General features: G+C 41.4%; 1 protein-coding gene across 2 annotated transcripts in view; it reads left to right on the plus strand.

The window, feature by feature from the left end:
- Positions 1-25115, plus strand: part of LOC120049670 (dedicator of cytokinesis protein 11-like) — a 135815-nt gene that overhangs the window by 97962 nt on the left and 12738 nt on the right. For both annotated transcript variants that reach the window (XM_038996016.1, XM_038996017.1), the window contains 7 exons: positions 181-296; positions 478-615; positions 879-1061; positions 1652-1765; positions 9947-10162; positions 21933-21990; positions 23605-23711. In XM_038996016.1, coding sequence (XP_038851944.1) covers positions 181-296; positions 478-615; positions 879-1061; positions 1652-1765; positions 9947-10162; positions 21933-21990; positions 23605-23711 — 932 coding nt within the window. The remainder of the gene's footprint in view (positions 1-180; positions 297-477; positions 616-878; positions 1062-1651; positions 1766-9946; positions 10163-21932; positions 21991-23604; positions 23712-25115) is intronic.

Below are 25115 nucleotides of genomic sequence, written 5' to 3' on the forward strand. Positions count from 1 at the left end.
ATAATGATATTCACTATACACTGTCTTCTCTTACACTCTTATTTAGGTGCTACTCTGATATACAATTCACTGTCCCAATTTTGATACTGAGCCATCCCAATATTCCACTGTAGTATATGGCCTGTAGATGTCCTCTGACTCTCTCTCTCTCTCTCTCTCCTTCCTGGTGTGTGGTCCCAGGGGCTGGTCCCTCGGAGGCAGAGGTCCACCACCAGGCTGTGTTGGAGGGTAATATCTCTACTGAGGCCTGCCTCAGTGTACTGGATGTCCTCTCACACTTCACTCAGTGCTTCAAGGTCAGTACTAGACCTCTTTATTGACTACATGACCTGACCAAAAACAATTCCAAGCCCTAGTTATGGACTAGTTCAAATTCAAATGATGTTGCATCAGATCATGTGAATGATTTTTTGGTATTTGAAAACTATATAGATTTTTTTGTGTGGATCCATTGATTGACTGATTGATTGTCCTCAGAACCAGCTGCTGGACAGCGACGGCCAAAATCCCCTGATGAAGAAGGTTTTTGACATCTATCTGAACTTTCTGAAAGTCGGCCAATCAGAGGCTGCCCTCAAACACGTCTTCGCCTCCCTCCGGGCTTTCATCAACAAGGTGGGAACAAAAAGACTCATAACTTTAAAGGCTGGAGATAACATAAGTAATCAGGTGATTTATAGATGGAAAATAGGCCCAGGAGCTCAAATTGCAGTCTCATTGATTATGGATTAAATATGGATTTTTGCTATGGCTTATTAAATGCTTGTTTTAATGTACTTCATTACTACATACAATGTATACTATATATAAATACTGAATATTGATATTATTACCAAAATACTGCTTGCCTCGTAACGTTGGTATTTTGTTGTTGTCAGTTCCCAGCGGCGTTGTTCAAGGGCCGCGTGACTCTGTGTGCGGCTCTGTGCTACGAGGTTCTGAAGTGCTGTGTGTCTAAGATGGGTCTGATGCGGGCCGAGGCCTCCGCTCTGCTCTACCTGCTAATGAGGAACAACTATGAGTACACCAAGAGGAAGACCTTCCTACGCACTCACCTACAGGTCAGATACAACATCCCCCTGAACGGCAAGGAACTGCCAACTGTCATCGATTGTTTAGTCAACTGCACAATGCAATGCTGATTCTGTTATTGTATCATCAGCAGTCCATCACTGTTATGATTATGTAATCAAAACACTTCAACTAAACACTATCCCCAAGGTCATTAGTCCTCGCTGTGCAGTTTCAGCTATTAATCATTAATCATAACTCCCCTCACACAAATATATTTAATGTTCACACAAACATAAACAGTTACTATGAACAGTTAGTAGGAAAGGCTATAGAACAGCTGGAAACTGAAGTCAATGCAGATTTGACATCACAGTACTTAGATTGCTTTGATAATCTGACCAAAGAATGTGAATTAAATACAGACCGCCTGTTTAGTTTCCTAACCTCCACTAACAATCGGTTAAGTGTCAGAGACCTACTCTATGCTTTCACAAAGTGTCACGGGACTCATATCTACCACATCATCCATGGTGAAGTTAGTCACTGATTCCAATTTCCATCCCATAACGCATCCATTTGATGGAGGTGTTGTGTTCACATCTGTTCCCCTTTCCACTCTTCCTATTTCCTGGTCCAGATCATCATCGCGGTGAGCCAGCTGATCTCAGACGTGGCGCTGACTGGCAGCTCCCGTTTCCAGGAGTCCCTCTCCATCATCAACAACTTTGCCAACAGCGACAAAGCAATGAAGGTAACAGTTAGGAAAAGCTTGGAATGTGTATTTGTTGTAGGTGGTTATGACTTAAGTTTAGCTCCCAGGGTTACGTAATTGCTAGGCTTTATCTCGTAAGGCCGACATGGTCTTGAGTCTCCATCATCAACAACAGCGACAACAGTCATGAAAACTTTAAGGTAACCCTACAATAGAATATTATAATATGTAAGCAGAGGTCCGCTTTAGACCCTTTCTAACTATCAAACCTGTATGCAAATATAGTTTGTTTTCCTTCGGACTGTGGTGAGTCGGACTGTGGTGAGTCGGACTGTGGTGACTTGGACTGTGGGGGGTTTCATTCCCTTGGGTCTGTCCTTTGCCCAGTAGATACTGTACCTCTTCCATCTTCATTCAACAACTAGTTCTCCAACAGTGACAAAGCAGCTGTGGGATGAAGCTAACCTAGTGTAGAGTACAGACAGTCCTGCTGTAGGCAGCGTCAGAACCACAGAGACAGTGTGGGACTCCCATAATGAGGTTCAAAGGTGTGTCAATGAGACAGATATACTGCACTGTCTGTGGTTCTTTCATGAGTCATACTGCAGTTTGTTTATCTTCTTGGGTTGTTCCTCTGTCAAATATTAACTTTACTGTTGACTTGGAAAGAGAGATTTCAACATAAGATGTGTACATGATCGAAGTCTTGCTGCAGTCGGTAATATGTTGAAATGCATATCTGTCTGAGTTGTTTAAGACTCGTGTTAACTCCCAGAGCTAGCCTAATGCATAGGCTTTAGCTCATTGGGCTAATGCAGTCTTGAGTCAAATCAAATTGTATTTGTCACATACACATGGTTAGCAGATGTTAATGTGAGTGTAGCGAAATGCTTGTGCTTCTAGTTCCGACAATGTAGTAATAACCAATGAGTAATCTAACCTAACAATTTCACAACAACTACCTTATACACACAAGTGTAAAGGGATGGAGAATATGTACATAAAAATATAAGAATGAGTGATGGTACAGAACAGCATAGGCAAGATGCAGTAGATGGTATAGTGTACAGTATATACATATGAGATGAGTAATGTAGGGTATGTAAACATTATATTAAGTGGCATTGTTTAAAGTGGCTAGTGATACGTTTTTTACATCAATTTTTCCATTATTAAAGTGGCTGGAGTTGAGTCAGTATGTTGGCAGCAGCCACTCAATGTTACTGGTGGCTGTTTAACAGTCTGATGGCCTTGAGATAGAAGCTGTTTTTCAGTCTCTCGGTCCCCGCTTTGATGCACCTGTACTGACCTCGCCTTCTGGATGATAGTGGGGTGAACAGGCAGTGGCTCGGGTGGCTCTTTATGGCCTTCCTGTGACATCGGGTGGTGTAGGTGTCCTGGAGGGCAGGTAGTCGAGGGAAGGTAGTCGAGCAGATAACCATGATTGGATGCCTTGTGATTTTGCCTGTGAATACACTTTAGTCTCACTGGATGAGAGCACCTGCTAAATGACTCCGATGCAAATGCACTATGAAGAATGGGAACTGTGTTCTGGATTGTACCCTTTTTTCAATTTTCGCCTAAAATGACATACCCAAATCTAACTGCCTGTAGCTCAGGCCCTGAAGCAAGGATATGCATATTCTTGATACCATTTGAATGGAAACACTTTGAAGTTTGTGAAAATGTGAAATTAATGTTGGAGATAATAACATATTAGATCTGGTAAAAGATAATGCAAACAAAAAAACAGCATCCCGGAGTCGCCTGTTCACTGTTGACGTTGGTGTTTTGCGGGTACTATTTAATGAAGCTGCCAGTTGAGGACTTGTGAGGGGTCCTCAACTGGGATGCTGGCCTTCTAGGCAGAGTTGCAAAGAAAAAGCCATATCTCAGACTGGCCAATAAAAAGAAAAGATTAAGATCGGCAAAAGAACACAGACACTGGACAGAGGAACTCTGCCTAGAAGGCCAGCATCCTGGAGTCGCCTCTTCACTGTTGACGTTGAGACTGGTGTTTTGCGGGTACTATTTAATGAAGCTGCCAGTTGAGGACTTGTGAGGCGTCTGTTTCTCAAACTAGACACTCTAATGTACTTGTCCTCTTGCTCAGTTGTGCACCGGGGCCTCCCACTCCTCTTTCTATTCTGGTTAGAGCCAGTTTGCGCAGTTCTGTGAAGGGAGTAGTGCACAGCGTTGCACCAGATCTTCAGTTTCTTGGCAATTTCTCACATGGAATAGCCTTAATTTCTCAGAATAAGAATAGACCGACGAGTTTCAGAAGAAAGTGCTTTGTTTCTGACCATTTTGAGCCTGTAATCGAACCCACAAATGATGATGCTCCAGATTCTCAACTAGTCTAAAGAAGGCCAGTTTTATTGCTTCTTTAATCAGAACAACAGTTTTCAGCTGTGCTAGCATAATTGCAAAAGGGTTTTCTAATGATCAATAGCCTTTTAAAGTTATAAACTTGGATCAGCTAACATAACGTGCCATTGGAACACAGAAGTGATGGTTGCTGATAGTGGGCCTCTGTATGCCTATGTAGATATTCCATAAAAAATCTGCCGTTTCCAGCTACAATACTCATTACTCAACATTAACAATGTGTACACTGTATTTCTGATCAATTTGATGTTATTTTAATGGACGAAATAATTTTATTTTCTTTCAAAAACAAGGACATTTCTAAGTGATCCCAAACTTTTGAACGGTAGTGTATATAGATACATTTTTTTTATATATATATGTTCCTTTATTATTTCCCACAAACCCTACCACCCCTCCTCTAATTGGAGTAAACTATTTAACAACCACACTTAGGCTTCTACTTCCAGCTTATACATACTATATACATTTTACGGACACAATCTTTTTTACAATAGTTATATTTTGTTTTTAGTCCTATTTAGTTCTATTTGCCATATATTTTCAACTGTGCTATTTCATAGAGATTCTGAACCTATGTAAATTTTACAAACACAATATATTTTATAATTATCTTGTTGTTATTAGACCCACCCTTCAGCTCCATTCAACCCCTCCCATCTATCTCTTAACACCATCCATATTGGATTTCTATTTGCCATATATTTTTCAACTGTGCTGTGATGCTTCACAAAAGTACTGAACCTTTCTATTCTCATAGTTTCTACAGATTGTAAATTAAAGATAAACATTTTTGCTAAAAGTATTATTATATTATTGATCGATTATGACTTTTCAAATTTAATTACATTTATTTAACCTTTATTTAACTAGGCAAGTCAGTTAAGAACAAATTCTTATTTTCAATGACGGCCTAGGAACAGTGGGTTAACTGCCTTGTTCAGGGGCAGAACGACAGATTTTTACCTTGTCAGCTCGGGGATTCGATCTTGCAACCTTCCGGTTACTAGTCCAACGCTCTAACCACTAGGCTACCTGCCACCCCAAATCACCCAGTATTGCTATCTTCAGCGTTAGCTCCAGGTAAATGTTGCAATTCTTCAGCCATTCCTGGACCTGTAACCAAAAACAAGCTACATATGGAAAGTATCAATATAAATTATCTAATGACTCTGCCTCCTCGCAGAAAAAATCTGCAGAGCTGGGAAGGTTGTATCCCCCATATATATAACATTCTATTGGTTGCAAGAATTTTGTATAATCATTTAAATTGAAAAATTCAAAGTTTTAAATCCAGCGTTGTTTTGCGTGTCAATTCATAATCCATGTGCCATGGAATCGTTACATCGAAAATATCTTCCCAACTATTTTGCAATCTACAGTATATGGCACAGCTGTAAATGTTTTGGTCCTTAAATGAATCTGGTATATATTTTTATTTATCACAATTTTCTTTAACCAATTTTGGTCTTTAATGCAGGGCCGACAGACAACTTCCTTACTTTTTCCCCCTTCCACTTGCCTCTTCCATTTTTGCGGCAATGCTGCAATTAGTTGGTTGTCATTTTGGGTAGAGCAGACATTTCCATATATTTTTGTTAGCTGCATGTGTGACATAACTCTGGCCTATTTTTATTTTGCCCTGTTTATCAAAAGTGTTGGAAAAACTTGTCAATAATCGACTGACTGGCTTTCTTGATGTCTATAGTATTCTCTCTGGTATGCAATCTGGTTTCCGCTCAGGTTATGGATGTGTCACTGCAACCTTAATGGTCCTAAATTATGTTACCATTGCCCTTGATTCTAAGCAATGTTGTTCTGCTATTTTTATTGACATGGCCAAAGCTTTTGAAACGGTAGACCATTCCATTCTAGTGGGCCGGCTAAGGAGTATTGGTATCTCTGAGGGGTCTTTGGCCTGGTTTGCTAACTACCTCTCAAAGAGTGCATTGTATAGTCAGAAAATCTGCTGTCTCAGCCAATGCCTGTCACCAAGTGAGTGACAGGCAGAGCTTGAGGTAGTCACGTCATACAAGTACTTGGGAGTATGGCTAGATGGTGCACTGTCCTCTCAGCACATAAAGCTGCAGGCTAAAGTTAAATCTAGGTTTCCTCTATCGTAATCGCTCCTCTTTCACCCCAGCTGCCAAACTAACCCTGATTCAGATGACCATCCTAACCATGCTAGAATACAGAAACATAATTATAGATCAGCAGGTAAGGGTGCTCTCGAGCAGCTAGATGTTCTTTACCATTCGGCCATCAGATTTGCCAACAATGCTCCTAAGAGAACACATCACTGCACTCTACACTCCTCTGTAAACTGTTCATCTCTGTATACCTGTCGCAAGACCCACTGCCTCACTCCCCCCTATCTGAGACATCTACTGCAGCCCTCATCCTCCACATACAACACCCGTTCTGCCTGTCACATTCTGTTATAGGTCCCCAAAGCACACACATCCCTGGGTCGCTTGTCTTTTCAGTTCGCTGCAGCTAGCGACTGGAACGAGCTGCAACAAACACTCAAACTGGACAGTTTTATCTCAATCTCTTTATTCAAAGACTCAATCGTGGACAGTCTTTCTGACAGTTGTGGCTGCTTTGCGTGATGTATTATTGTCTCTACCTTCTTGCCCTTTGTGCTGTTGTCTGTGCCCAATAATGTTTGTACCATGTTTTGTGCTGCTACCATGTTGTGTTGCTACCATCTTGTTGTCATGTTGTGCTGCTACCATGCTGTGTTGTCATGTGTTGCTGCCTTGCTATGTTGTTGTCTGTCTTGTTGTGATGTGTGTTTTGTCCTATATTTATGTTATTTATAATAAAAAAATTATATATATTTTCTTTGTATTTAAATGTTACATTTTTTTAAATTAATTTGTGAATTTATTTATTTATTTATTTTAAATCCCAGCCCCCGTCCCAGCTGGAGGTCTTTTGCCTTTTGGTAGGCCGTCATTGTAAATAAGAATTTGTTCTTAACTGACTTGCCTAGTTAAATAAAGGTTAAATAAATGTTTTAAAACATTTTAAACTCCACCAGTCCTATTTATGATATAATTTACAAAGATTATACCTTTTTTTAAATGTTATCAAAAAATAACATTTTTTTATCAATTAGTATATTTGAGTTTAAACCACAATATTTGTTGTATTATTTGTTCTTTCTTTTCTGGTGGATTAAACTGAAATTGCGCCTCTATGGCTTTGCTATAGTTTTTCCTATTCTGTTCCCCCTTTTACTGGAGTGTCAGAAAGTATGGATGCCATTTCAATGGTGGTTATTTCTGCGCCTCTCTCGATGGTGTCTATAGTGTTTAGATTTCCTCACTCATGGCTCTAACACACGCACTCTATTAACAATTTTTCAAAGTAATGATACCCACTTCCTCGGGGAGTAGTTATGGTCTTTGTGCCTATTAATTGGTCAAGGCAACGTAGACCTTGTATTACAACCAATACTGAAGCGTCTGCCAATTTACTACTGGAGAATACGGGAGACCTTATGTCTTATACCAGTGTCACGCTTCAAATATCCCTGTTGGTGACAACACACATTACCAAAATTATTCACAGTTGCCTTCCTATTTCCACATATGTCACGGTTCCCCACCCCAATAGGGCATAAACCAACCTCTCTCCTTATTGCTACTACTAATACACACAAATCATGTTCAAACAAGGTTAGAGTATCATGCTGCTTTTCTAACCATGAATGTGGCTCTCCTCCAGAACTTATAGTTAACCTTCTATCACCATCCACATCCCCTCCTGTTATCCTTCTCAACCCAATTGAGATGGTTTGGGATGAGTTGGAGTGCAGAGTGAAGGAAAAGCAGCCAACAAGTACTCAGCATATGAGGGAACTCCTTCAAGACTGTTGAAAAAGCATTCCTCGTGAAGCTGGTTGAGAGAATGCCAAGATTGTGCAAAGCTGCCTCAAGGCAAAGGGTGGCTACTTTGAAGAATCTAAAATACATTTTAACACTTTTTTGGTTACTACATGATTCCATATGTGTTATTTCATAGTTTTTATGTCTTCACTATTATTCTACAATGTAGAAATTTGTAAAATAAAGAAAAACCCTTGAACCAGTCCAAACTTTTGACTGGTACTGTAAATATATGCGGGAACACATTCGATTGGAGAACCATCTAATGAGTGAACATTTAGTTCATCTGAAACATTCTTACGAGAGTTTAAAAACAACATGTATTTCATTTTTGCCCGTAATAAGCACAAGTTTTAAATCAGCAAGGGATTCCTACATACCTATAAAATCTGACTGTAGTTTTGACACAGCCAGATCAACAGTCGGGACAATAGCATACATACTGTATTCCTGCAACTACCTCCCCCTAACAAGCAACGTTTTAACTTCTTAGGGCTGCACTCCCGTTAACGGGATCGATATGACAACAGCCAGTGAAAGTGCAGGGCGCCAAATTCAAACAACAGAAATCTCATAATTAAAATTCCTCAAGCATACAAGTATTTCACACCATTTTAAAGATACACTTCTTGTTAATCCCACCACAGTGTCCGATTTCAAAAAGGCTTTACAGCGAAAGCACCACAAGCGATTATGTTAGGTCACCGCAAAATCACAGAAAAACACAGCCATTTTTCCAGCCAAAGACAGGAGTCACAAAAAGCAGAAATAGAGATAAAATGTATCACTAACCTTTGATGATCTTCATCAGATGACACTCATAGGACTTCATGTTACACAATACATATATGTTTTGTTCGATAAAGTTCATATTTATATCCAAAAACCTCAGTTTACATTGGCGCCATGTTCAGAAATGCCTCCAAAATATCCGGAGAAATTGCAGAGCCACGTCAAATAACAGAAATACTCATCATAAACTCTGATGAAAGATACATGTTTTACATATAATAAAGATAAACTTGTTCTTACTGCAACCTCTGTGTCAGATTTCAAAAAAGCTTTACGGCAAAAGCACCATATTCAATCATCTGAGAACAGCGTTCAGCCACAAAAGCAAAGCATACAGTTACCCGCCAAAATGTGGAGTCAACAAAAGTCATAAATAGCATTATAAATCTTCACTTACCTTTGCTGATCTTCGTCGGAATGCACTCCCAGGACTCCCACTTCCACAAGAAATGTTCGTTCTGTTGGGTAATGTCCATCATTTATGTCCAAATAGCTACTTTTGTTAGCGCATTTGGTAAACAAATCCAAAGTCAGGAAGCGTGTTCACTAAAAGCAGACGAAATGTCAAAAAGTTCCGTAACAGTCAGTAGAAACATGACAAACGATGTATTGAATCAATCTTTAGGATGTTTTTAACATAAATCTTCAATAATGTTCCAACCGGAGAATTCCATTGTCTTCAGAAGTGCGATGGAACAGAGCTCGCTCTCACATGAACGCGCATGGTCAGCTCATGTTCAGGTCATGGCAGACCTTACTCAATCCCCTCTCCTTCGGCCCCACTTCACAGTAGAAGCATCAGACAAGGTTCTAAAGACTGTTGACATCTAATGGAAGCCGTAGAAAGTGCAAACTGACCCATATCCCACTGTGTATTCGATAGGCAATGAGTTGAAAACCTACAAACCTCAGATTTTCCACTTCCTGGTTGGATTTTTTCTCAGGTTTTTGCCTGCCATATGAGTTCTGTTATACTCACAGACATCATTCAAACAGTTTTAGAAACTTCAGAGTGTTTTCTATTCAATACTAATAATAATATGCATATATTAGCAACTGGGACTGAGGAGCAGGCAGTTTACTCTGGGCACCTCTGGGCACCTTTTTAAATTTCACTTGCTTCACTCTGTCTGTGTGTGTCCAGTCGACAGCGTTCGCTGGGGAGGTGAAGGGACTGACCAAGCGTATCCGGACGGTGCTGATGGCCACGGCCCAGATGAGGGAGCATGAGAAGGACCCGGAGATGTTGCTGGACCTGCAGTACAGCCTGGCACGCTCCTACGCCTCCACCCCCGAGCTACGACGCACCTGGCTGGACAGCATGGCCCGGGCACACATCAAGAATGGAGATCTCTCAGAGGTACAGTCAGTGATGTATAGAAATATGTATGACTATCTGTATGTGAATATGTATGTCTATGGGTACTGTACTACACGCTCTCAAACACCTTTGACCTTTTACCCAAGTAATGTTGTACAATATATAAACAATATATGTGCACTGAGTGTATAAAGCATTAAGAACACCTGCTCTTTCAACGACATTTCAACGACTGACCAGGTGAATCCAGGTGAAAGCTATGATCCCTTATTGATGTCACCTGTTACATCCACTTCAATCAGTGTAGATGAAGGGGAGGAGACAAGTTAAAGAAGTATTTTTAAGCCTTGAGACAATTGAGACATGGATTGTGTATGTGTGCCATTCAGAGGGTGAATGGGCGATAAAGGATGTAAGTGCCTTTGAACAGGGTATGGTAGTAGGTGCCAGGGGCACCGGTTTGTGTCAAGAACTGCAACGCTGCTGGGTTTTTCACACTGTCGTGGAAATTCAGTACTGAGAGCGACTTGGTCATTTCTTTAAAGAATCATCTTTATTTAATATTGATGAATTATTGCAATAATGAAACCGTCGAACCCACACTCTGAAGTGTGTTGCCGACTGCTTAACTGATAATGAAAAAACTGATGTTATATAGGACCTAAAAATGCTTAGTCAGACTGGTTCCAACTCCCATAAGCCACCTTGGTTATATACACAGGATGGTGTTTTACCCCCAACCCAGCTTAGTTTCCCAGATGCCAGGAAGATGAGACAATGAGGCATTGTTCTAAACTCTTCCAGGCTATCTCTATCACGGGTCACACACACCATATCTTGTCTATGAAATGCTAACTTTAGGTTTTTATCACCAAGCCATTGTCAGCTCAAGCTATCCCTAGCAAAACCCATTTCCTTGACCATAAGCCTAGACTAACTGCAGGAAGCTAGAGTGGAAAGATGACGCCGGAGCAGAAGGCAGACGTTTTACGTGCCCCCAACCGATTGTGTTGTTTTGTTCATTTATCTGCGTTGTTTGTAACTTATTTTTTTTACTAATTTTGTACATAATGTTGCCGCTACCATCTCTTATGACCGAAAATAACTTCTAGACATCAGGACTGCGATTACTCACCACAGACTAGCATAATCCTTTTTCTTCTTTCACGACTCTGACGAGCCCGATGCGGAGGATATACGGCTCCCTCGAGAACAGGCACCGACCCCCGTGATCTGTGAGAAGAGGAGGCGGAGAAAGAGAGGCCGGAGAGAGGGCTGCCTTCTGAGAATTCGAAGGCGATCGAATAAACCCCCACTTCCCTCAATTCTGCTAGCAAACGTGCAATCTTTGGACAATAAAATCGACGAGTTACGGGGAAGATTAAACTATCAACGGGACATTAAAAACTGTAACATCTTATGCTTCACTGAGTCGTGGCTGAACAACGACAATATCAACATACAGCTGACTGGTTATACAATGTACCGACAGGATAGAATGGCGGCGTCTGGTAAGACAAGGGGCGGCGGACTATGTATTTTTGTAAAGAACAGCTGGTGCACTATATCTAAGGAAGTCTTGAGCTATTGCTTGCCTAAGGTTGAGTATATCATGATAAGCTGTAGATCACACTACCTACCGAGAGATTTCTCATCTGTATTATTCGTAGCTGTTTACATACCACCTTAGGCAGAGGTTGGCACTAAGATAGCATTGAAAGAGCTGTATTCCTCCATAAGCAAACAAGAAAACGCTCACCCAGAGGCGGCGCTCCTAGTAGCCGGGGACTTTAATGTTGTTTTCCTGACACCTCACTCCGAGTGCCCCCACCTCCTCCCTGTAGGCCGTGGATGGGGGGGGGGGGGTGATCCCTCTGCTGTTTCCTGAAGTCCACATTCATCTCCTTTGTTTTGTTGACGTTGAGTAAGAGGTTGTTTTCCTGACACCTCACTCCGAGTGCCCCCACCTCCTCCCTGTAGGCCGTGGATGGGGGGGGTGATCCCTCTGCTGTTTCCTGAAGTCCACATTCATCTCCTTTGTTTTGTTGACGTTGAGTGAGAGGTTGTTTTCCTGACACCCCACTCCGAGTGCCCCCACCTCCTCCCTGTAGGCTGTCTCGTCATTGTTGGTGATCAAGCCCACTACTGTTGTGTCGTCTGCAAACTTGATGATTGAGTTGGAGGCGTGCATGGCCACACAGTCGTGGGTGAACAGGGAGTACAGGAGTGTGCTGAGCACACACCCTTGTGGTGCCCCAGTGTTGAGGGTCAGCGGAGATGCCCATAAGAAAGTCCAGGACCCAGTTGCACAGGGAGGGGTTGAGACCCAGGGCCTCCAGCTTGATGATGAGCTTCGAGGGTACTATGGTGTTGAATGCTGAGCTGCAGTCAATGAACAGCATTCTTACATAGGTATTATTTTTGTCCAGATGGGATAGGGCAGTGTGCAGTGCGATGGCGATTGCGTCATCTGTGGACCTATTGGGGCGGTATGCAAACTGAAGTGGGTCGAGGGTGTCCGGTAAGGTGGCGGTGATATGATCCTTGACGAGCCTCTCAAAGCACTTCATGATGACAGAAGTGAGTGCTACAGGGCGGTAATCATTTAGTTCAGTTATCTTTGCCTTCTTGGGTACAGGAACAATGGTAGCCATCCAAGTATGTGGGGACAACAGACTGGGATAGGGAGCGATTAAATATGTCCGGAAACACACCAGCCAGCCGGTCTGCACATGCTCTGAAGACGCGGCTAGGGATGCCGTCTGGGCCAGCAGCCTTGCGAGGGTTAACATGTTTAAATGTTTTACTCACGTCGGCCACTGAGAAGGAGAGGGGGCGCAGTCTTTGTTAGCGAGCCGTGAGACGTGGCTGTTTTTGTAGTCCGTGATTTCCTGTAGACCCTGCCACATACGTCTCGTGTCTGAGCCGTTTAATTACGACTCCACCCTGTACCGGCATTTCGCTTGTTTGATTGCCTTGCGGAGGCAATAACTACACTGTTTATATTCAGCCATATCACCAGACCTCTTTCCATGGTTAAATGCGGTGGATTGCGCTTTCAGGTTTTCGCGAATGCCGCCATCCATCCACGGTTTCTGTGTTAAAAAAAAAAGATTTTAACCTTTATTTAACCAGGAAAATCTCATTGAGACCCAGAGTCTCTTTTTCAAAGGAGACCTGGCCAAGAAGGCAGCAACAATCAATACATTACATAGTTAAAACATACAACAATACAATACAACAACATGATCCAGCCTATCAGAGTCTCCAATCAATATTTTAAATTCATTCAGTGACACTAACATATCTAGATGAAGCATGGATTGTAGACTATTCCATGCATCTGGTGCACAAGAAGAGAAGGCAGTCTTGCCTAATACTGGGAATGTCCTGGGGACTTTAAGTAGCAACCACGTAGCAGACCGGGTATGGTAACTGCTTGTGGTCCAGGAGACCAGATTACAGAGGTAAATAGGGAGTTTGCCCAAAAGGGTTTGTAGAGGAACACAAACAAATGTATTTTTCTGCGCATATAAAGTGAGGTCCAACCTACCATTTGGTACAATGTGCAATTGTGGGTGAGTGACTTGGCATTTGTAATAAAGCGCAAGGATGCATGTTAGAGTCCAGTCTCTGTAAGACAGAGGAGGTTGCGTGCATATACAACAAGTCACCATAATCAATTTGGTTAGGGTAGGTTTTAATAGTCACAGTGGGTACGACATCTCCAATGCACTTATTTATTAACGCACTCACCGAGTCAGCGTATAGATCAATGTCGTTCTCGGAGGTTGACCGGAACATATTCCAGTCCGCGTGATCGAAACAATCTTGGAGCGTGGCTTCCGATTGGTCAGACCAGCGTTGAATGGTTCTCGTCACTGGTACATCCTGTTTGAGTTTCTGCCTATAAGCCGGGACGAGCAAGATGGCGTCGTGGTCGGATTTGAAGAAGAGAGGGCGTGGGAGGGCTTTATATGCATCGCAGAAGTTATAGTAGCAGTGGTCGAGCGTATTAGCCCTACGTGTCGTGCAATCAATATGCTGATAAAATTTAGGTAACATTGATCTCAAATTAGCTTTGTTAAAATCCCCAGCTACAATAAATGCAGCCTCCGGGTATATAGTTTCCAGTTTACATAGAGTCCAGTGATGTTCCTTGAGGGTCGTCTTGGTGTTCGCTTGAGGGGGGGGTGTACACAGCTGTGACTATAACTGACAAGAAGTCTCTTGGTAGGTAAAATGGCCGACATTTGATTGTAAGGAATTCTAGGTCAGGTGAGCAGAATGACTTGAGTTCCTGTGTGTTGTTATGATCACACCATTAGTTGTTAATCATAAAGCATACACCCCCGCCCTTCCTCTTCCTAGAGAGGTGATTATCTCTTTCAGCGCGATGCATGGAGAAGCCCGGTCACTGGACCGATTCCGAGAACATATCCCGAGAGAGCCATGTTTCTGTGATACAGAGAATGTTACAATCTCTGATGTCTTTCTGGAAGGCAACCCTTGCTCGAATTTCATCTACCTTGTTGTCAAGAGACGACATTGGCGAGTAGTATGCTCGGGAGCGGTGAGTGATGTGCCCGTTTACGAAGCCTGACCAGAAGACCGCTCCGTCTGCCCCTTCTGCGTCACCGTTGTTTTCGGTCAGCTGAAAAGATTAGATCCATTGTCCTGGGTGGTGGTCTGAAGAGAGGATCTGCTTCTGGAAAGTTGTATTCTTGGTCGTAATGTTGGTAAGTTGACGTTGCTCTTATATCCAATAGTTCTTCCCGGCTGTATGTAATAAGACTTAAGATTTCCTGGGGTAACAATGTAAGAAATAATACATTTAAAAAATGAAATACTGCATAGTTTCCTAAGAACACGAAGCGAGGTGACCTTCTCTGTCGGTGCCATTTTACCATCCTCTTGGTAGAGAGCATATTGATTGCACGACACGTAGGGCTAATAAGCTCGACCACTGCTACTATAACTTCTGCGATGCATATAAAGCCCTCCCACGCCCTCTCTTCTTCAAATCCGACCACGACGCCATCTTGCTCGTCCCGGCTTATAGGCAGAAACTCAAACAGGATGTACCAGTGACGAGAACCATTCAACGCTGGTCTGACCAATCGGAAGCCACGCTCCAAGATTGTTTCGATCACGCGGACTGGAATATGTTCTGGTCAACCTCCGAGAACGACATTGATCTATACGCTGACTCGGTGAGTGCATTAATAAATAAGTGCATTGGAGATGTCGTACCCACTGTGACTATTAAAACCTACCCTAACCAAATTGATTATGGTGACTTGTTGTATATGCACGCAACCTCCTCTGTCTTACAGAGACTGGACTCTAACATGCATCCTTGCGCTTTATTACAAATGCCAAGTCACTCACCCACAATTGCACATTGTACCAAATGGTAGGTTGGACCTCACTTTATATGCGCAGAAAAATACATTTGTTTGTGTTCCTCTACAAACCCTTTTGGGCAAACTCCCTATTTACCTCTGTAATCTGGTCTCCTGGACCACAAGCAGTTACCATACCCGGTCTGCTACGTGGTTGCTACTTAAAGTCCCCAGGACATTCCCAGTATTAGGCAAGACTGCCTTCTCTTCTTGTGCACCAGATGCATGGAATAGTCTACAATCCATGCTTCATCTAGATATGTTAGTGTCACTGAATGAATTTAAAATATTGATTGGAGACTCTGATAGGCTGGATCATGTTGTTGTATTGTATTGTTGTATGTTTTAACTATGTAATGTATTGATTGTTGCTGCCTTCTTGGCCAGGTCTCCTTTGAAAAAGAGACTCTGGGTCTCAATTAGATTTTCCTGGTTAAATAAAGGTTCAAATCTTTTTTTTAATTAAAGCAGGAAGCACCAGTGACTAGATCAATAAAAAAGTGGTCGGGAACGACAAGGAGGAAGGGGGCCCATATTCACGCAAGAACAAGAGAGAGAGAGATAATAAACATGGTTTTGGCCAATAATGCTATCAGGCTCAGAGAACTACAAGCCAACATTATCGGTGACCATGCCATTTTCAATAATGTCCATCAGGTCTCTCAGTCAACACTGGCACACATCCTGAAAATCCTGAAAAGACATCAGGTTCAAATAGTAGTAGTGACAAAAAGCAGAAATAGAGATAAAATTAATCACTAACCTTTGATGATCTTCATCAGATGACACTCATAGGACATCATGTTACACAATACATTTATGTTTTGTTCGATAATGTGCATATTTGTATCCACAAATCTCGGTTTACATTGGTGCCATGTTCAGAAATGCCTCCAAAATATCCGGAGAAATTGCAGAGCCACGTCAAATAACAGAAATACTCATCATAAACTTTGATGAAAGATACATGTTTTACATATAATTAAAGATACACTTGTTCTTAATGCAACCGCTGTGTCAGATTTCAAAAAAACTTTACGGAAAAGCACACCATGCAATAATCTGAGACAGCGCTCAGATATAAAAACATTTCTCTGCCATGTTGGAGTCAACAGAAATACGAAATTACATCATAAATATTCCCTTACCTTTGATGATCTTCATCAGAATGCACTCCCAGGAATCCTAGTTCCACAATAAATCGTTGTTTTGTTCGATAATGTCCATTACTTATGTCTAAGTAGCTACTTTTGCTAGCATGTTTAGTGCACATGTCCAAACGCTCGAGCAGATGCAGGCGAACTCGGACGAAAACTTCAAAAAGGTATATAACAGGTCGAATAAACTGGTCAAACTAAGTAGAGAATCAATCTTCAGGATGTTGTTATGATAACTATCCAATAACGTTCCAACCGGAGAATTCCTTTGTTTTCTCTAGAAGTTATGGAAAGCAAGACGATATCGTTTGGAACGCGCGTGACCAGGAACTGGCATTCTGCTAGACCAATGACTGAAACACCTCCCATCCGGCTCAACATCACAGTAGAGGCTTCATTCCACGTTCTACCGACTGTTGACATCTAGTGGAAGGCGTAGGAAGTGCAAACAGATCCATATCTTACAGGGAATTGAATAGGCGATGAGCTGAACATCGACCAGCCTCAGAATTCTCACTTCCTGTTTGAATGTTTTCTCGGGTTTTTGCTTGCCATATGAGTTCTGTTATACTCACAGACATCATTCAAACAGTTTTAGAAACGTCAGAGTGTTTTATATCCAATAGTAATATACATATATAGCATCTATATAGCATATATTAGCATCTGGGACAGAGTAGGAGGGGAGTTCACTATGGGCACGCAATTCATCCAAAAGTGAAAATGCTGCCCCCTATCACAAAGAAGTTAACTTCTTATGGCTGCAATCCCGGTAACGGGATGATATGACAACAGCCAGTGAAAGTGCAGGGCGCCAAATTCAAAACAGAAATCTCATAATTAAAATTCCTCAGACATACATGTTTCTTATACCATTTTAAAGGTAATCTTGTTGTTAATCCCACCAAAGTGTCCGATTTCAAATATGCTTTTCAGCGAAAGCACTACAAACGATTATGTTAGGTCACACCAAACCACAATAAGCACAGCCATTTTTCCAGCGAAAGATAGCAGTCACAAAAAGCAGAAATATAGCTAAAATTAATCACTAACCTTTGATGATCTTCATCAGATGACACTCATAGGACTTCATGTTACACAATATGTGCATGTTTTGTTTGATAAAGTTCATATTTATATAAAAAAATCTGAGTTTACATTTGCGTGTTACATTCACTAGTTCCAAAAACATCCAGTGATAGTGCATAGCCAAATCGTTTCAACAGAAATGCTCATCATAAATGTAGGTGATAATACAAGTTATACACATGGAATTATAGATATACCTCTCCTTAAGACATGGAGGTCAGTCAATCTGGAAAAGTTCAACATTTTTGAAAGTTTCTTCAAGTGCAGTCAAAAAAAACATCAAGCGCTATGATGAAACTAGCTCTCATGAGGACCGCCATAGGAAAGGAAGACCCAGAGTTACCTCTGCTGCAGAGGATACGTTCATTAGATTTACCAGCCTCAGAAATGCCAGGCCAAATAAATGCTTCACAGAGTTCAAGTAACAGACACATCTCAACATCAACTGTTCAGAGGAGACTGTGTGAATCAGGCCTTCATTAGCGAACTGCTGCAAAGAAACCACTACTAAAGGACGCCAATAAGAAGAGACTTGCTTGGGCCAAGAAACATGAGCAATGGACATCAGACCGGTGGAAATCTGTCCTTTGGTCTGATGAGTCCAAATTTGAGATTTTTGGTTCCAACCGTTGTGTTTTTCTGAGATGCAGAGTAGGTGAACGGATCATCACTGCATGTGTGGTTCCCACCGTGAAGCATGAAGGAGGAGGTGTGATGGTGCTTTGCTGGCGACACTGTCCGTGTTTTTTTTTTTTATAATTCAAGGCTTACTTAATGCAACCGCTGTGTCAGATTTCAAAAAAACTTTACGGAAAAAGCAAACCATGCAATAATCTGAGACGGAGCTCAGAACAAGAGTCAAATTAGCCGCCATGTTGGAGTCAACAGAAACCAGAAATAACATTATAAACATTCACTTACCTTTGATGATCTTCATCAGAATGCACTCCCAGGAATCCCAGTTCCACAATAATTGTTTGTTTTGTTCGATGATGTCCATCATTTATGTCCAAATTCCTTCTTGTTGTTCTAGCGTTCAGTACACTTTCCAAACTCACGACGAATGAACGCGCATGGTCAGCGCATGTTCAGGTCATGGTAGACCTTACTCAATCCCCTCTCATTCGGCCCCACTTCACAGTAGAAGCATCAGACAAGGTTCTAAAGACTGTTGACATCTAGTGGAAGCCTTAGGAAGTGCAACATTACCAATATCCCACTGTATCTTCAATAGGAGCTGAGTTGAAAATCGACCAACCTCAGATTTCCCACTTCCTGGTTGGATTTTTTCTCAGGTTTTTGCCTGCCATATGAGTTCTGTTATACTCACAGACATCATTCAAACAGTTTTAGAAACTTCAGAGTGTTTTCTATCCAAATCTACTAATAATGTGCATATTCTAGCTTTTATGGCTGAGGAGCAGGCCGTTTACTCTGGGCACGCTTTTCATCCGGACGTGAAAATACTGCCCCCTACCCCAAAGAAGTTAACACAGGCTTAGGAGATCTTATACATTTTGTTCTATGAGATAATATCATTCAGTTAACATGACCTTTATTAATTATGAAGCCTTTATGTACTTTATGTGCCTTTTTGTATTACATAATTGCTTAAAAGTTTATAAAAATTTACTTTAGCTGATGTAGATTATCTCATAGACCAAAGCGTATAAGATCTCCTAAGCCTGTGTTTACCACAGACTTTATTTTCAGCGTTTATCCAAAAACCCTACAAAAATTCCATTCATTTTCCCCGTAGGCTTTGTCCAACAACCCATGGAGGAGTTAGTGCCTACAAAATGATTACTATTGCTCTCTATATGTAATCTTTGGTAGAGACCTGATAGAGAGACCGATTTTAAGTGGCAATCAGCTTTGAATCAGCTTTGACATTGTTTTGCGAACAGTAATTAACAGTTTCAACATTTCTACATGTCTTGTCGCATTATTCAAGTGTGTTAACTTCTGCAGCATGAGTTGGGCGCTAACATGATGCAGCCCAGACACCCAGTACAGGTTAAGTGGAGCAGTCAGGGCGCTTTTGCACTATAAGGGGGACATCAGCTGTGATGATAGACAGAGTTGATCCGTGAGACACATTTGACAGAAGTACCGAAAGTAACAGAAATTCTAGTACTGAACCGTTTTTCATTTTCTAGTATCTAAAGACTACAGAAGTTATACCGTGCAACACTAAACACAATACAGATATCTGACTCTGGGTCAGTACAAAGTCCACACTGTCCTGCAGGGCATTGGGGCATGAGCCAACTCTTTTTCTAGGACAGTGCTCAGGGGACGAGGTGGCTGAGTGGTTACTGCACTTACTGTACTGTATGTCACTTTGCATAAAAGCTTTTGCAAAGCATATATTTGTAAGTTGTAACTGTGCTGTATGCTGAGGTGGTTTGTATAATGCCTTTTATTTGCAGCCCTGAGGAACTATTGACATTGCGTTCATCCATCAGGGAGCCTGTGCTCTCTCACTCTCTCTCTCTCTGTCTGTCTGTCTGTTTGTGGCTTCTTCATACACTGAGTACTTAAGCAGTTAGTGTAAACCAAGACTCATACTGCTGTGGCTGTGTGCCAGTGTCTGACTGTCAATATTGGTTTAGAATTTAGTTTCAAATAAACATAGCTAAGATGGTGACCTCACATGACTATTCCCTATATAGTGCACTACTTTTGACCAGGGCCATAGTCAAGAGTAGTGCACTAGCTACTGTATATAGAGAATAGGGTGCCTGTTGATCACAACCGATATGACTAAAGGATTCAACATGCTCAGGAAATAACACTTTATTGTAACATATATAATTGTATCAGTGGAAAATACTTAGGAAATACAGTATGCTTGAGTTGACGCCAATGACTTACATCATGTGGCAGTTAGAACTGAATATCCCAGCACTCTACTTGAACTTTGTCTTTTTAAGTTTGTGTGCTGTGCAGAAGGAATCTGATATGTACAGTATGTAAATGTCTGTAACAAAGCGTTCCAACCACAGACTTTTAGGGCTGGGAATTGCCAAGGACCTCACCCTACAATATTATCATGATACTTAGGTGCTGATGCGGTATGTATTGTGATTCTTACAATTGTATTGAGATTCCGTACTGCAATTTTATTGCGATTTGATGTTCCACACATATTGCTCACTATATGTCTGCTACAGAGGGACAAGAGGGAGTCATGGAAAAAATTAGTTTTGATCAGTCATGGAAATAAAAGTGCTGAAAACCTGTTCACTATTAAGAAGAAGATGGAGAACAAGCTATAGGATGAAAAATACCGGCGTTTTGGCAAAGGTACAGCCGACTAGTGCTAAATAACGCTACCTACAGTAGCATTTCAAATATAAAATAAAATTGCACAGAGGGGGGAGGGGGTGTTGGAGTATCCAGGAATTCTCCCAAGTGTTTGTCAGAGTCTAGGAAAGTAATGGTTTTCTGGAACTTGGTCTAAAAACCTCTAGGTTTAGAACCGCTGTAGCCAGACAGTGAATTTGGTCTAAAAACCTCTGGGTTTAGAACCGCTGTAGCCAGACAGTGAATTTGGTCTAAAAACCTCTGGGTTTAGAACCGCTGTAGCCAGACAGTGAATTTGCTCTAAAAACCTCTGGGTTTAGAACCGCTGTAGCCAGACAGTGAATTTGCTCTAAAAACCTCTGGGTTTAGAACCGCTGTAGCCAGACAGTGAATTTGGTCTAAAAACCTCTAGGTTTAGAACCGCTGTAGCCAGACAGTGAATTTGCTCTAAAAACCTCTGGGTTTAGAACCGCTGTAGCCAGACAGTGAATTTGGTCTAAAAACCTCTAGGTTTAGAACCGCTGTAGCCAGACAGTGAATTTGGTCTAAAAACCTCTAGGTTTAGAACCGCTGTAGCCAGACAGTGAACTTGGTCTAAAAACCTTGAGGTTTAGAACCACTGTAGCCAGACAGTGAACTTTGTCTTAAAGCCTCTCTTGTCAGGCAGGTTCATGGTTAAGGCCAAGTATTCCTCCTTCTCGATGACAACACGTTATGAAACAGGTTGTGTGTGTGTGTTTGCATTCTCTTGTGTTTACATGTGGGTGTGGGTAAAGTTGTACTCTAGGGTTTTGCCTGTGTCAGTTGAGTGCCTAACCCCAGTAACCACTGTTTGGTGTGTCTCCACAGGCTGCTATGTGTTACATCCATGTTGCTGCGTTGATGGCAGAATACCTCAACAGGAAAAGTAAGACTGTCTTTCCCCACCTCCCATTTACACAACTCGTTTCACTCCACTTGTGTAACACTTTACAGTGTTGTTACATTATTGTCACTTTACATTGTCTTTTTACATTATTATTAGAGGTATTACTTTTGTTAAAACTTTTAATTAAATTTTTATAAATAAATAAATAATCAACAGTATGTTGGCATTCTGTTTACTCCACAATGGACTAAAGCCGTGGCACCTGTTTTAGCCTATTATAAGATCTTAATTTTGTCCAGCCAGGATACTTTGTACTTAACAAACCTGTCCCCAATGTTCCCTCTAATTTGTTTCCGCACTGAGCAAATTTCAGGTCCGCTGGTGCGCAAACTTGAACGTTGTGAATATTCTGTGCAACTTCTCGTCGCACGTTTACTGTGAACACTGAGGCTGTACCCGCATGTTCAATGTAGGCCTACATTCCATGAGACTTTAAAAAAAAAAAAAAAACATGCAGGGCTTGACATTAACCTGTTTATCCACTTGTCCTTCAGACAAGGAGGTGACTGAAAATGTTGTTGTTGTTTGATGCAAGAAACCACTTTACAAAATACAATTTATTTTTATTGCCATACCATTATTACAGAGAATCTGACAAATATGCTACGCTCTGCCTGTTGACTACTTAGCTCATTCAAGCCTGTCTCAAAATACAACACTGCCCCATTATGACATAAAAAAGCTATTTACTTGACTCACTTTTCAAAGATGGCTAGAAATGTACACATTTTGTGTTCTTGTATGAAGCAACCACTCCCTCATTGCTGACTAGAAATTAGCTATAACTGGGCTAATAACTCGCTAACTAGCAAAGAATATGAACAAATGTGCACACGTGGCTACATGCAGCTCTCACTTTGATCTCAAAACAAGTGTGTCTACACGCTTATACTGTAGCCTAAACACAGTCCAGTTCAAAGTGAATGGCACAGATCCATATATGGCAATGGCTATTTGCATATAGGCCTACTGCAGCTCTGATTGGTTATGGCGCACCGGTCTGTGAATCTTGCATAGTTCGTTTTTGTTCTGTATATTACACAGTAGAGTGACAAGTTGATAGTGTTAACTAAAGGGGAAAACTGTAGAAAGTTGAGTGGAGTTAATCTCGTGCTTCTCGGCGCAGGCTCATATTTATTCTGTGTGGCAGTCCGAGGGGAGCTGTCTAGCTAATTTCCAAACAAAGCGAGACAACATTGAACTGATGCATGATATCACAGCATGAAAAACAACATCTTATCTTTCAGTCTGCCCAGCAACAGGTCCGAAATAAATCCACACATTTAACTGAATCACAATCACAGCGTCTACAGTGTCATTGCTGTTCTTGTTCATGATTTAATACATGCTCCATATATTTACTGGAAATCCTTTAATACATCAACCACTGACACCATAATAAAGAACGTCACTTGGAGCAGCAACACAGTCTGAGAATGCCTCTCCTAAATAATGTGATGGGCCTCGTCTCATGTTGGCTGAAGTGCTGTCTACTCCCCTCCTACACCCAATATTGGGTGAAAGAATGATGTACATATATAGGGACTGGAGGTCTGTCTTTTGTTGCTATTGTTATTGTTGTTTTTCTTTCAGAGATGTTCCCCAGTGGCCTGGCAGCCTTCAAGAGGATCACTCTGAACATCGAGGAGGAGGCCGCCATGAAGGAAGACACAGGAATGCAGGACGTCTACTACACAGAGGTGTGTGTGTGTGTGTGTGTGTGTGTGTGTGTGTGTGTGTGTGTGTGTGTGTGTGTGTGTGTGTGTGTGTGTGTGTGTGTGTGTGTGTGTGTGTGTGTGTGTGTGTGTGTGTGTGTGTGTGTGTGCGCACGTTTGTGATGATATAATGACAATCTTATCTTCATACTGATATAACCACATCGTTAACGGTAGAGTCAGCAAAATGACGTTGCGCGAGCAGCTCCACAGATAATGCGCAAGATGCAAGACTTTGCTCTCACAGTCACGCACAGTATCTGTGCATGCGCACGGTTTCGTTTCACGCTCTTACAACACGGTAGTCATGGGATCAGAAGAAGAGGAGAAGTTTAGCCTCTGGCTCCAACGCTCTTAGATGGTGCGGACAGTAACCCACTATGCTGTTTACTTTGTGCATCTACTTCATATCGCTGACTGTACCTTTAATTGACTGTAAATAGAAGGCTCTGGTGGTCGATATAGCATGTTGATTCATCTCTGGTTCATGGTTGATAGTTCTTTCATATTATAACAGCTGTTGATTTTGGCTTGGCCTGACTGTATCTCCTGATCTGGTCCCAGATCTGTTTGTGCTATCTTGCCAACTCCTATGGTCATTCTAATGATTGTGTATGAGCTCATGTTTTATTATTCTCTTTCAATATTAGAACCGCCGTATTTAGCCTATTTTGTTTACCTTGCCTTCAGAAATTATTCCTATGCCTTGACTTTTTGACATTTTGTTGTGTTACAGCCTAAATTTAAAATAGATTAAATTGAGATGTTGTATCACTGGCCTACACACAATACCCCTTAATGTCAGAGTGGAATTATATTTTTGGAAATGTTTACAAATTAATAAGAAATGAAAAGGTGAAATGTTTTCAGTCAGTAAGTATTCAACCCCTTTGTTATGGCAAGCGTAAATACATTCAGGAGTAAAAATGTGCTTAACAAGTCACAAGTTGCATGGACTCACTCTGTGCAATAATAGTGTTTAACATGATTTTTTAGTAGCACTCTTCATATTTTCAAGCATGTTGGTGGCTGCATCATGTTATGGGTATGCTTGTCATCGACAAGAGTTAGGGAGTTTTTAATGTTAAAAATAAACTAAATAGAGCTAAGCACAGGCAAAATCCTAGAGGAAAACCTGGTTCAGTCTGCTTTCCAACAGACACTGGGAGACAAATTCACCTTTCAGCAGGACAATAACCTAAAACTCAAGGCCAAATATACACTGGAGTTGCTTACCAAGACGGCATTGAATGTTCCTGAGTGGCCTAGTTACAGTTTTGACTTAAATCGGCTTGAAAATCAATGGAAAGGGTTGAACATGTCTCTCTAGCAATGATCAACTTGACAGAGCTTGAAGAATGTTTTAAAGAATAATGTGAAAATATTATA

The sequence above is a fragment of the Salvelinus namaycush genome, chromosome 6 (genome assembly GCF_016432855.1).
Source record: "Salvelinus namaycush isolate Seneca chromosome 6, SaNama_1.0, whole genome shotgun sequence".
NCBI classification, from domain to species: Eukaryota; Metazoa; Chordata; class Actinopteri; order Salmoniformes; family Salmonidae; genus Salvelinus; species Salvelinus namaycush.